At 48.2% G+C, this 14,391-nt stretch overlaps 1 protein-coding gene across 5 annotated transcripts in view; it reads left to right on the top strand.

Moving 5' to 3' along the window:
- Positions 1-14,391, top strand: part of JPH2 (junctophilin 2) — a 74,075-nt gene that overhangs the window by 19,659 nt on the left and 40,025 nt on the right. For 3 of the 5 annotated variants that reach the window (XM_063720531.1, XM_054541794.2, XM_063720530.1), the window contains one exon: positions 7,659-8,448. The exons of 1 other annotated variant lie outside the window; for it this stretch is intronic. In XM_063720531.1, coding sequence (XP_063576601.1) covers positions 7,659-8,448 — 790 coding nt within the window. Of the gene's footprint in view, positions 1-1,415; positions 1,718-7,658; positions 8,449-14,391 lie in introns of those variants that run through there. One more of the 5 variants, XM_063720532.1, reaches the window with a different exon arrangement.

The raw sequence follows: 14,391 nt of genomic DNA, 5'->3' as shown, positions 1-14,391 counted from the left end.
TCTCATTTTCTTCCTGAGCTCTGTCTGTCTTCTGTGGCTCCTTTTCATCTTTCCAGTTAATCCTTTCTGGGCAAAGACTCTGACCTGTCAAAAATCTAGGGTTTACTGAACACTTACTATATCCTAGGCACTGAGCTAGCTGCCTCACACAACAGTTTATTTAATCTTCAACCCACCCTCCCCACTCCCTGCCACTCAAGACCTGGGGCATCACCTCTCATCTGGACTGCTGCCATGGCTGTATTTATTTCTGTGATTGTTTAATTAAATTTAGTCTATCCCTGGCACAAGACTCTGAGCTGCTTGCTGGCAGCGATCATGTCCACTTAGTTCACGGCTGTATCCCAGCACCTAGCTAGAAGAATGCATGGTCTTCATCTAGCTTGTCAAATGCAAAGGGTTGTATGAACAACCAGATGAAGTATGTATCATGATTTCCATTTTACGGAAAGACAAACTGAGCTCCGCAGGCTTAAATAGTTTATGCATGTCTTAGAACTAGTCAACGTTAGAGTTTAGATTTAAATCCCTGTTATTCTATACTCACCAGAAGAGCAACTGCAAGAAGGCTATATTTAGGTTTTATTAATTTCAGGAGTCCTATCGGGGGGACAGGACCGTATTTTTGCCATGGTTATGGCCTTCACCAGCATTTTACATGTCCACCAATAACTCCCAGGGCTTGAACTGCTGAATCTGGACCTGAACACCCTTGGCAGCCACTGCTGTCCACTACTGAGCACCTACTGCATGCCGACTCATGAGGGAAAAAAGATGGGTTTCCTGCCTCTCAAAGGACATAAGAGTGTCATTCAGGAAAAGAGTTGAAAATTCATCGGATGCTTACTGAGGATTTCCCTGGGCCTGGGAACTGTGCTAGATGCCAGGATCTTAGCAAGAATAAGGTAGACAAAGCTTCCTCCCTCTTGGAAGGCAAAGACAAGCAGTGAAGGCTTCCGGTGAACAAATGGTCATGATAATTATTCAATGGCACCTGTGGAAAGTGCTAAGAAAAATGGATGACATGATAACCTGTGACTGTTTCCGGCAGCACTCAGGGAATGGGGCTCAAGAAATCTTCCTGGATGAAGTCACGTTTAAGCCAAAGCTTGAACTGTCAATAAAAGTTGGCCAGGGGAAGAGGGAAGAGCATGTGAAGAAATGGGGAAAGCTTGTGCAAAGGCCCCAAGGTGGGAAGGCGAGTGTGAGTGGTGAGCAGTCCAAGATGAGGCAGGGGAGGTGGCAGGGGTGGCCCCTGCCAGGTTTTGTAGGCTGTTGGGGATCTCCCCCCTTTCCTTTGGGACAGTGGGAAGCCCTGCAGGGTTTACAAAGCTCAGTGAGGAGGCAGTCCAAAGGGTACAGGAGGAGGCCCTTCCTTCTGCAGACGGCCCCTCTCAGCCAGATGGCCATGGCCAGAGGCCTCCCTCTCTCCCTCTTCGGATGCATTCTTCCTGTCCCCAGGGAGAACTGTCCTGTCTTGGAGGGAGTTGGAGTGGGGGTGGCCTCAGGAGTTGGTTTTTCCCCTTCCCAGGGCCCTGTCACTCCCAGCCTCCCCTGGGTGTCTGTGCCTCTTGCCACTTGCTTGTAAGTTTCCTAATATAGCCTGACTGTTGCCTTCCCAACTGGTGGCCAAGAGCTGCTCTCCTGTTGCAATCTCAGCTTTTCTTGGGCTTAAAGGGACTATGTCAGCCCATCTCATGCCAAACTGAAGCTAAAGGTAGGTTGGTTGATTTAATTTCATAAAGTTGTCCAACCCAGAGGTTAGATGTCTTCTCTCTTTCTCCCAGTTTACCATCTTCTCTGCTCTCTGCCTGTTCACTTTTCCCTTTCATTTTTTAAAATTTCTTCTGAGAAGTAGAGGAGCATAGCCAGACAAGGATGTGGGTTTGGCTCTGGCATATTTATTAGCTGTGTCATCTTGGATGAGTCCTTTGTCCTTGACGGGCCTTAGTTTTTTCTCATCTGTAAAACAGGAACCATAAAATACCTCCCCAGAGCTATTATTTCCACAGAGCTGTTTGCAGATGGACAAAACAGAAAGAAGAGAATAAACAGTTATGGAATGCCTGCTGTTCATTCATCCATTCATTCATCCAACACATATTTACTGAGTACCTATTTGGCACAGTTCGAGGCACTGAGGATACCACAGTGAACAAAAAAAGAAAAGAATCCTTGCCTTTAAGGAGCTTGCATGCCAGTGAGGGGGATGGTCAATAACACAAGAAAAAGCAAAATGTATGTTGCATTAGATATGCTCTAGGAAAAATAAAGCAAAGAAGGGAGATAGAAGACCTTGGGCAGGGGCTGAATCTTAAATAGGGTGGTCACGGGTGGCTTCGCTGAGAAGATGACATTTGAGTAAAGGCTTGAAGACGGCAAGAGGGTGAACCATGTAGGTATCTGGGGGAAGGGCATTACAGGTAGAGGGAACAGCAATACCAAGGCCCTGAGGTGGTTCCATGGCTCCTGTGCAGCAGCAAAGCAGTCTTTGTGGCTAGAGTGGAGTGAGGGAAAGGGGAGGATGCGGGGAGAGGAGCACAGAGGAGTGAATGGGGATGAAGTCAGGTAGGGCCTGTGGGTCACTAAGGACTTCAGCTTTTCTTCTGAGTGAGAAGGGTCAGTGCAGTGTCATGATCTGACTTAATACATGTGAACAAAATCCCTCTGATTGCTGTGTTAGGGACGGATAGAGGGGCAAGAGTGGAATCAGGAGACCAGTATGGCAGTGACTATGAAAATCCAGGTGAGAGAGAACAGTGGCACAGACCACCATCTAGTTGAAGTGGAGGTGGTGAGAAGCAGCTGGATTCTGGATTCATTTGGAAAGTAGAGCTGATGACTTTCCTGATAGATATTTGCAGAATGCTATGCTGGGTTGTTTTTTTGTTTTTTTTTTTTTCTGAAAAGCTTCTTTACAATTTATTTATTTACATTACAAAAATCAACTTTATCAAGGTGTAATTTCCATATGATAAAATGCATTTGAAATGTACAGGTGTGACAGATGTACACACTTGTGTAAACCATCAGCACAATCAAAATGCAGAACATTTGGCTGGGCGCAGTAGCTCACACCTGCAATCCCAACACTTTGGGAGGCCAAGGTGGGTGGATCACCTGAGATCAGGAGTTCGAGACCAGCCTGGCCAACAGGATGAAACCCCATCTCTACTAAAAATGCAAAAATTAGGTGGGGGTGGTGGCACACACCTGTAATTTCAGCTACTCGGGATGCTGAGGCAGGAGAATCGCTTGAACCCAGGAGGCAGAGGTTGCAATGAGCTGAGATCGCACCATTGCACTCCAGCCTGAGTGACAAGAGCAAAACTCTGTCTCCCAACCTCCAAAAAAACAAAAAAAGATGCAGAACATTTCCATCAACTCAGAAAGCTTCCCTGTGCCCTTTTGCATTCGATTCCTTCCACACCCAGCCCCTGGCAACCACAGATCCACTTTCTGGCACTATAGGTTCGTTTTTTTTTTGAGGCTTTCATGTAACTGGAGTCACACGGCTTTCATCTCTAGCTTTGTTCACTTAGCATGTTTTGGAGACCCATTCATGTGTTGTATGTAACAGCAGCCTGTTCTCTTTTCTTGCACTTTTCTAGCACACTCTCTTTTCTAGCACTTCACTGTGTTAGTTTATCCATGTACCAGCTGACTGACATTTGAATTGTTTCCACTTTTTGTTGTCTCCTTTTTAATCCTCAAAAGACCCCTGGAAAGTGGGTATTACTTTTCCATTTTCCAGATTAAAAAAACTAAGAATCAAAAGAAGGAACTTGCCCAAGGTTCCCCAGCTTAGACGATATTTGAAGCCAGGTTGACTCCACATTCCATTCTGTCCTCAGCCTCCATCAATGGGATCACATGTGAATGAGCTTGGGAAATGCGACCTGTTGGTTTCCCATCTATCCAACTTCCCATTTTTCATCTGCTATACCACATTCTCATTTCTCTGTTCATTGCACCTGCCACACAATCCCATTTCCTGCTTCCTTAGCTTAAGTTGGATCTTAGTTCAAATCCCATTTCTGCTCCTTTCTCACTGTGTGACGTTGGGCAAGTCACATAACTTCTCTGAACATCAATCTACCTATGAAATAGAGGTCATATTTGCATCTTCCTCTATGAGATCATGCCCAATGATTTCTTCTCCATTTCTGTCTCTCTCCATTTCTCTTTAGCCCTTTTATTGCCGATATTCCATGATCCTTGGTTTTTTGAGACTGGTCATTGAAGGGAACAGAGCCCCGGTGACTCTCCCTCCTGGCTGTTCAGAGGGGCTAGAAGCACTAGGGATCTTCTCCAACAGAATAAACTGGAATTGATGGTGGTGAAGCCCAAGGATCAGTTGTTTTCTTTTAAAGTTTCACTGGTGCTTCTAATGCACACCAGGATTAAGAGCCACGGGCTCGCAGCATACATTCTGGCATCAGACAGATTTAGGCTTGGATCCCATTTCCTTGGTCAAATTGCTTAACCTCTCAGATCACCTGCATCCTCCTGGAAAGGAGGATTATCGTGGGACCCACCTCACAGGACTGTTGAGAGGTTTAGTGAGCCCCTGGCATTGTACATGATCCTTAATGGGGGTTCTTGATTCTTAATGGGGGCTCTTCATGCAGAAGGGGCAGGGTGGGGTAGAAGTGGGATCCTGAGCTCAGTGTGCTGGGAGGGACCAGGCAGTGTGGAAGCATCCAGATGTGCCCTCCTTCGCCTCCAGAGTCACAGTGCACCAATTCCTAGAAGCTCAGCATCTCAGAGTTAGGTCAAGCCTTGGAGAGCTCTTCACCCAACACATCATTGACAGGCAGACAATGGAGGTGTTAAGAAAAGGAATTGCCAAGGTCACCCAATGAGATGGAATTTTTGAACAGGTTTAGTTAGTCAGCCATTTTGCAGATATTAACGGAGCACCTCTGTGTACCAGACACTGTTCCAGGTTCTGGAATCCATCCAAGAACAAAATAGAAAAGATCCCTGCCCTCATGGAGCTTCCATTTTAGCAGAGGGAGAAAAGCAATTAATGTAATAAATAAGTCATATGGTATGTTAGAAGATGATATGTGCTATGGGAAAAATAAGGAAAAGTAGATAAGTGAGCAGGGTGGTGGGGGTGCAGGCAGATTGCAATTTTGGAAAAAATTTTGTGGGTTCATAATAGATGTATATATTAAATATTTATGGGGTATATGAGATGTTTTGCTAAAGGCATGCAATGTGAAATAAGCAGATTGCAATTTTAAACAGGGTGGTGTATTCATCAGGGTTCTCTAGAGGGACAGATCTAATAGGGTGTGTGTGTCTGCGTGTATATATATATATATATATATATATGAAGGGAAGTTTTAAGGAGTATTAACTCACACGATCACAAGGTCCCACAATGGGCTGTCCACAAGCTGAGGAGCAAAGAAGCCAGTCCAAGTCCCAAAGCTGAAGAAATTGGAGTCCGACGTTCGAGGGCAGGAAGCATCCAGCATGGGAGGAAGATGTAGGCTGGGAGGCTAAGCCAGTCTAGGCTTTTCACATTTTTCTGCCTGCTTTATATTTGCTGGCAGCTGGTTAGAAGGTGCCCACCCAGATTAAGGGTGAGTCCACCTTCCCCAGCCCACTGACTCAAATGTTAATCTCCTTTGGCAACACCCTCACAGATACACCCAGGATCGATACTTTGCATCCTTCAATCCAGTCAAGTTAATACTCAGTATTAACCATCACAGGGGGTCAGAGTAGGTCTCACTGAGCAAAGACTTGAAAGATATCTGGAGGAAAAGAGTTCCAGGAAGAGGGAAGAGCAGTGCAACAGCAGGTCTGCTGGGGTGAGTTTAGGAGTCCCTTCCTTGGTTGTCTACTCAGCCATCTTGCTCCTGGACGTTTATTAGGAGGAAGACCTTTTGGTTTTTGTTAACCAGGGAGAATGTATCAGCTTGTGTTTAAAACAAAGAAGCCTCAGAATTTCTGCCTTCGGTGCAGTGAACGTTATATATCAGGTACTGTTCTACATGCCGGAGGTACAAAGATGAAGGCAGAGAACTGCCTTTCAGCAGCACTGCTGTGGGAGAGAAAAACCAGGACTGTGGCCCAGGTGTGTGTGGGGTGAGTGAGGGGAGATGTGAGCTGGAGGTGGCTGTGTACCATCTAAGGGAACACAAATTTCCAAGGTGACATCTGGAGCTACCGAGGGGAGGGGAAGGGGTTGGGGATATATTTAGGGGGGCCAGCAGTTTAAAAACTCTAAATGATGCAATCATCTTGAGAGAACAGGAGAAGGTTTTGGATGAGCCCTGGGGAGAACCACATGTCAGGATGGGGGCGAAGGATGAAGTTATTTTGGCAGCTGTGTATCAGCTTGTCATACAACTCAGGTGACAACACACATGAGCACAACTTTGTAGAATCACAGTATCACACACAGCTTTGCTTTCAGAGTTTTTCAGAGACATTAACTCATTTAAACCTCAAAAAAACCCTAGGAGGTAAGAGGCAGTTATTACCTCTGGCAGATAAGGAAGCTAAGGTACAGGGAGGTTAAGTCAGTTGCCCAAGGTCACATAGCTAGTAAGGGCAGAGGCAGGATCTGGACCCAGGGAGCCTGGCTCTGGAGTTTGTGCTCTGAACCACTACTCTCTGCTGCCTCTCCACACACATAAGACTTGGATGGCTACTAACATAAGGCATCTCAATCCCAGGCAGGAGCTCACGGACTTGTGTACATGCAGGGCTTAAGTTGCCGACACCTTGTACATACCACTAGCCTTCCTCCATATGGTCTCATATGGTCTCAGTGTCTCAGTTTCACTGATGCCCATCACCTCACACACTCAGCCTGGAGTGCTACATATTACTTTCTTTGGCACTCTGATAGCCTTACACACTCAGAACCTCATACACATCCATAATGTTACCTCCGTGAGATTTCAGGCACTCATCCCACTGTGCACACACTGCCCTGCACGCTCATGATTTGTGTGTGTGTATGTGTGACAGGGTCTCCGTCTGTAGCCCAGGCTGGAGTGCAGTGGCACAATCATGGCTCACTGCAGCCTCGACCTCCCAGGCTCGGGTGATCCTCCCACCTCAGCCTCTCTAGTAGCTGGGACCACAGGTGCATGCCACCACGCCTGGCTAATTTTTTTGTAGAGGGAGGTTTTGTCATGTTGCCCAGGTTGGTCTTGAACTCCTGAGCTCAAGCGATCCATCTGCCTCTGCCTCCCAAAGTGCTGGGATTATAGGCGTGAGCCACCTCCCCTCACCTCATGATCTTATATAGTCAAAAGACACCGATATGCGTGCCCACAAGTGTCTTGTACACACGATCTTGCACAAATACACACACAAGCCCATGCTCTCCAACATCTGCACTACCATGCGAACTCACTGGCTTATCCGTTCACGACTTGTGACCTTGCCATGTTCCCACCAACGTATTCCCCACCATCGTGCAAGTTCCTCCTGGCTCACCCACTCGTGTTATTGCACACTCGAGTAGACTCAAACACTCATAGCACTGTGCACCCTGACCCTCAGACGGCCGTGCGCCTCTCGGTCCCACCCCGCCTTGCCCACTCCTGCCCTTGCCCTCCCAGGCCACCGTGCACACGCGGGGACCCGTCGTGCCGCCTACTGACGCGCCCTCTCCTCGCCCGCAGGGACGTACCAAGGCCAGTTCACCAATGGCATGCGACACGGCTACGGAGTGCGCCAGAGCGTGCCCTACGGGATGGCCGTGGTGGTGCGCTCGCCGCTGCGCACGTCGCTGTCGTCCCTGCGCAGTGAGCACAGCAACGGCACGGTGGCCCCGGACTCGCCCGCCTCGCCGGCCTCCGACGGCCCCGCGCTGCCCTCGCCCGCCATCCCGCGCGGCGGCTTCGCGCTCAGCCTCCTGGCCAATGCCGAGGCGGCCGCGCGGGCGCCCAAGGGCGGCGGCCTCTTCCAGCGAGGCGCGCTACTGGGCAAGCTGCGGCGCGCAGAGTCGCGCACGTCCGTGGGTAGCCAGCGCAGCCGTGTCAGCTTCCTTAAGAGCGACCTCAGCTCGGGCGCCAGCGACGCCGCGTCCACCGCCAGCCTGGGAGAGGCCGCCGAGGGCGCCGACGAGGCCGCACCCTTCGAGGCCGATATCGACGCCACCACCACCGAGACCTACATGGGCGAGTGGAAGAACGACAAACGCTCGGGCTTTGGCGTGAGCGAACGCTCCAGTGGCCTCCGCTACGAGGGCGAGTGGCTGGACAACCTACGCCACGGCTATGGCTGCACCACGCTGCCCGACGGCCACCGCGAGGAGGGCAAGTACCGCCACAACGTGCTGGTCAAGGACACCAAGCGCCGCATGCTGCAGCTCAAGAGCAACAAGGTCCGCCAGAAAGTGGAGCACAGTGTGGAGGGTGCCCAGCGTGCCGCTGCTATCGCGCGCCAGAAGGCCGAGATTGCTGCCTCCAGGTAGGACAGCGGTGGGGGTGGGAAGGCGTCGCCTCCCCTCGGGGAAGGGGGTCCTGGGGCAGGGCAACCTAGGAGGCCCTGTCTCCAAGCCTGATTCTGCTTCTTTTACCCCCATCACCTTCAGGGGTTAAATGGAGGCTGTTCGGGAGCTGGTGGCTCCTGTTGACTCACCCATCCATCCGTCACTCAATTACACCCAGCCCCTCCACTGACTTAACCCTTCCACTCACCCAACCTTTCTAATATCCACCTGAACAACCATCTCTCCAGTCATCCACTCCATTCCCCTACCCATTCCACTTCCTGTTTACCCACCCAGTCATCCAGTCATCTATCTATCCACACAACCTCGCAGTCAACCACCCAAACCCTCCCAAATCCACCCAATTCCTTCATTGACTAACTTCTCTAACACCCACTGAACAACCCCTCCACCCACACACCCACCTCCAGTCCCACATCACACCTGAACATCCACCTGAACAATAGCCTAACATCTACCTGAACAACCACCCATTCACTCAAAGATTTACTCATCTATTCCATCCAACCTACCCAATTTTTCATCCTTTTACCTACTCAGCCAGCTAATCACCCATCCATTCATCGACTCAACCACCCGTCCAACTACCCAGATGCCCATTCAAACATACAGATACCCTTTCAACCACTCACCCGTCCCCTCACCCACCAATCACCTGCATTCACTCAGCTGCTTCCAGCTGCCCAGCTACCCATCTTAACATCCAGCCATGCATCCATTCACTCAAGTACTTCCATGTATCCACCTAGCAACACTTCTGTTCATTAAAACAACATCCACTCCCGCCCACCCACCTGGTCATCTAACTACCCAGCCAGCCACATCTATCACTCAACCAAACTTCTATTCATTCAACCACCCCCACCTATCCATCTACCCATGCATCCATCCACCCTCCCATCTACTAAACACCCACCCTATCGTCTACATTCAAACCCCTTTAAGTCTTCTCATTGTACTTCAGATAAAGTTCTAAATGTTGTCTCCAAACATTTATGGCACCTACTAGGTACAAGGCAATTTTAAGTGGTTCACAAATATTGACTCACTCAGTCCCTTTAACAACCTTATGGTAGGTACTATGTTTATTTCTGTTTTGCAGATGAGCTAAGTGAGGCTCAGAGACATAAGGTGACTTGTCCAAAATCACCCAGTTAGTGAGTGGCCTTTTATAATCAGGTTCCCACCCTCCTACCCAGCCTTATTTTTTGTCATTCTTTCCCTGAGCCTGGAGTTTTCTTCCCTCTGTGCTAGTTCTTCCTTCTTTAGTTTCTCCTGCCACAGAGTTTTTGTTCATACTGGTTCCTTTGCCACTCACTTAACCTCTACTCCTCCTTCAGAGCTCAGGTCAAGCCTGACTCCCTTAGAGAGCTGATGAGGTCCACCGCCAGCTGCCGTTCTGTCCTTAGAGCACATCACAGATGCAGCTTTACATGACTTACATGACTTGTTTTTAACCCACCACTTAAATAGGATTCTCTATGTGCCAGTCACTGTTCTGAGGTCTTTACCTATATTAACTCATTTAATCTTACAAGATCCTGAAGAGGTAGATACTGTTCTTATTCTCATTTTGCAAATTTGGAGTGAGCTGCAGGGACAGCAGCAGTGTGGTCTGGCAGGAGGGTGGTAAAAGGCAATCGCCTGTCCTGGGGCTGTAGCAATCCTCCTGAGGATGTAAATGGCCTGGGCAGGAGACTGAGCACATGGTCTTCAGAATTAAGCAGGCCTAGGGCCAAATCCTGGCCCTGCCATTTTCTAGCTCATTGACGTGGGCAGATCAGTTGGCCTGTCTGAGTGTCAGTTTCTCCATCTGTGGCACCGCCATTTCTTAGTTGTATGTCCTTGGCCAGATCCATTTTCTTCTCTAATCTCAATGACCTCATCTATAAAGACAAGTTGGTCTAAGGGTTAAGAACGACAGTGCAGGTCAGGTGGCTCACAATCCTATTGTGAGGTGAGTTCCCCAGGAAGCAGACTTTGAGATGAAGATTAACATGCAGGAAATGTATAGGGAGCACTCTCTGGATCAACATTTGTGGGGAAGGGAAGAAGGCCGGACTGGGCGGTGGGAGACACTGGGTTGCAATACAGTCTCAATAAAGCCTCAGCCAACCATAAGGGATGCTCTGCAGTGGAGATGACCTTCAAGGTCATCGCAAGTTGGGATAAGGGAGCTGGCTCTTGTATACTCTCCACATTTGTATGCAGGCTACCCTCCAGAAGGAGGCTTGACTAGGGCTGGACAGCTCTCTTCAGCCAAGGGCAATCCCTGGAGAGGGCTGACAGCTGGCAACTCTCTGAGTAGCTGGGAGTGGGAGAAATAAGTCCTTCAGTCCTGAAGGGGAATCTGGGTAGCCCATCACAGTCACCACTACAGTGTTGGACACCAGACATGGCTTGATAAATATGACTAGTCATTGTCATCATACAATGAATTCATTTTACAGACGTGGAAACTGAGGCCCAGGGAATGAATGTAACATGCCCAAGACTACCGGCAAGCAAGTGGGAGAACCCAGGCATCAGCCTCTAGCTTTCTGATTCAAAAACTTTAACTAGCACATCTTGCTAATGCTAAACTTTGTAAACTTTACACTGCTATAAATGTGTGAGCCGTTGGCGTCACTGAAGGGGACAGAAGGTATGGGTGATTTTTTTAAAACTTCTTGGTTAGAGGCGACTATAGTTTGAATGTTTATCCCCTCCAAAACTCATGTTGAAATTTAATTGTCATTGTAACATTAAGGCATGGGAACTTTGAGAGGTGATTAGTTCTGAGACTAATCTTTGAGAGGTGATTAATCCTCATGGGTGGGATTAAATCCCTTATAAAAGGGTGAGTTTGACCCCTTTTTGTCTCTTGGCACTCCCGCCTTCTGCTGTGTGAGGATCCAACCTTCCTCCCCTCCGGAGAATGTAGTGTGCAAGGTGCCATCTTGGAGGAAGATAATGTCCTCACCAGACACTGAACCCACTGGTGCCTTGACCTTAGACTTCCCCTACAAATAACCCAGTCCCAGGTATTCTGCTAAAGTGGTACAGATGGTCTAAGACAGGCAGGACCAGGCTTATGACCAGGTGCTCATATAATTTATTGTCTAAACCTGAACACTTCTATGAGTAAAAGGGAGCACTTTTTAAAAATAAAACTTTTAGGTGGGAATAATTTTAGATTTACAGAAAAGTTCCAAAAAGAATACACAGAGTTCCCATACACTCTACCCATTTCCCGCTATTGTTAACTTCTTACGTTATCATAATACATTTGTCAAAACCAACATGGCACATGACTCTTCACTGAACTCCAGACTGTATTTGCATTTCACTAGTTTTTCCATCAATGTCTTCTTCCTGCTTCAGGATTTCCTGAAGGATCATACACTGCATTTAGTTGTCAGGTCTCCTTGGTTCCCTTTGGTCTGTGATAGTTTCTGATTCTTTGCTTTTTTTGTGTGTCCTTGACAGTTTTTTTTTTTTTTTTTGGAGGCAGGGTCTTGCTGTGTTGCCCAGGCTGGACTGCAGTGGTGCCATCTTGGCTCACTGCAACCTCCGCCTCCTGGATTCAAGCGACTCTTGTGCCTCAGTCACCAAAGTAGCTGGGACCACAGGTGTGTGCCACTACACCTGGCTAATTTTTGTATTTTTAATAGAGACGGGGTTTTGCCATATTGGCCAGGCTATTCTCGAACTCCTGGCCTCAAGTGATCTTCCTGCTTTGGCCTCCCAAAGTGCTCATATTACAAGTGTGAGCCACCACTCCCAGCCCAACAGTTTTGAGGAGTACTGGTGAAATAGTTTATAGAGTGTCCCCCAATTTGGGTTTGTCTGATATGTTTCTTATAAACTGAGGATGTTAACTTTGATCACTTGGCTAAGGTGGGTCGGTCAAGTTTCTCTGATGTACAGTCACTATTTCCTCTTTTCCCGCTCCATCCTTTGGAATTCAGACACTCAGTGCAGGCCACACTCAAGAAGGCGAAGGGTCTGGAATTCAGGCGCACCTTTTGGAGGGGGGAATATCTACCTATATTATTTAAAATTCCTCTGTATGGAAGATTTGCTCCTTCTTCCAAAGGGAACATTTTAAATAATTACACTAAATGTATCTGGTTATGACAAGTGTAAGCTCAGACTGTCCTGGACCACCCTGGGCCACTTAGGCAGAGCACAGCAGGAAGGAGCTTAGGTTCTTGATTCAGAAGACCATGAATTGGAACCCCAGCTCTTCTCCTGAAAAACTGTGTGACCTTGCCCAAGTTGCTTCACCACTCTGACCCTGGGATCCTCTTTCCTCAGAGGGTGATTAGAAGGAGTAGGCGAGCTAATGCCTGTAAAATGCCTGGCACGGGGCAGCCAGCAGTAAAGACAATCATTGCTATGATCTAACAACATTTGATTTTAAAGGTGAGGAAGTGGAAGTTTGGGGAGAAGGAGGGATGCCCCCTTATTTTCCTTGCCCTCCTGGCCCTTCCTGCCAATGCCTGTGCCCCTGCATGTGGAGGTTTCGAGCTCCCGCTGAGAAGGCTGCCAGGCCCACAGCCGGGAAGTGAGCCTGGGGACTGAGAAGCTGGGATCCAGCCTTTTGCATGCGGTGCTGCTGTGGGATTGGATTCCTTGTGTGTCTGGGGCAGGAGTCCTGCGTGCCCATGGAGATGTTGCCATGGGTGGAGGTGGCTGCCTGGATGGGTTTCAAGCTCAGACTGAATTTCCAATTAAGGGAATTTTGGGGTCAGGAGGAAAAGCAGGATTGTGGCCGTCTTCCTCAGGGACTCTCCCCATCCCTGGGGCTTCGTGAGTAATCTGGCTGTGGAGAGACAGAAAGCATCCCCAGCAGCCACGGCCTCTTCACACCCAGGCAGGCCCGGGGTTTCTCTCCATTGTGGCTTCCAGCTCCTCCCTCCAGGCTTATGTGGAACTTGTCAGCCCAGAGGCTACGATCAGGACATCTTTCCTAAGAGAAGGGAGAAAGATGAGACAGCTCTCCCCTGTAAAATGAGCTATGGATTGAAAAAGATTCTTGACCTGGGCTGTCCAGTACGGTAGCCACTTGCTGTACATGGCTACTGGGCACTTGGAATGTGGCTGGTCCAAATGGAGATGCACTGTAAATGTGAAACATCCTGGATTTCAAATACTTAGTATGAAAAGAATGTAAAGTAACCTATTAATCATTTTTAAAATATTGATTACATATTGAAATGGTTACATTTTAGATACATCAGGTTTGACAAAATACATTATTAAAATTAATTGCACTGTTTCTTTTTACTTTTTTGAATGTGGCTACTAGAACATTTAAAATTACAATGTGATACATGTTATATTTTTATTGGACAGTGTTGCTGTAGACCCATTCAGGGCCCTCAGAGTAGTCCCAACCCTGTCACTGAGCAGTTGGGGAGACTGAGGTGCAGAAAAGGATGTAGATATACTCACAGCCACAAAGCGATCGAGAGGGAACTAGATTTATGTCTTCTGATTTTGCAGCTAAGAACTCTTTTGTGATGCCTTTTAAGGTCATAGATACTGGATTGTGGAGGGAAGCTGGTATGTTTGGGGAGGCGCCTAAAGTTTTCAGGTTGTCATGCCAACACCCTGACAAATGCCTGTTTTCTGGAAGGAGCACAGTGAGTGTTAAGAGTAAGGCTTAGACTCAGCCCCTTGCTTGCTATATCTTTTCTTCCCTCCAGACCTCAAATTTCTAATTTCTAGAAGACCCACCTTGAAGAGTTTTCACAAGGTTAAAGCAGAACCTCTATACGAAGGGTAGATACACACGCCGCAGGGCTGACAAGCAGGAAGTAGTCTGTAAGCGTCAGCTGCCATTGCTGTTGTCTAGTCTTCCTGCTGTTGTGCCCCCATGGCAGAGGCAGGGCATGGCCCGGAGTTCTCAGTTG

The sequence above is a fragment of the Pongo abelii genome, chromosome 21 (genome assembly GCF_028885655.2).
Source record: "Pongo abelii isolate AG06213 chromosome 21, NHGRI_mPonAbe1-v2.0_pri, whole genome shotgun sequence".
NCBI classification, from domain to species: domain Eukaryota; kingdom Metazoa; phylum Chordata; class Mammalia; order Primates; family Hominidae; genus Pongo; species Pongo abelii.
This window is presented reverse-complemented; position numbering and strand designations above follow the sequence as displayed.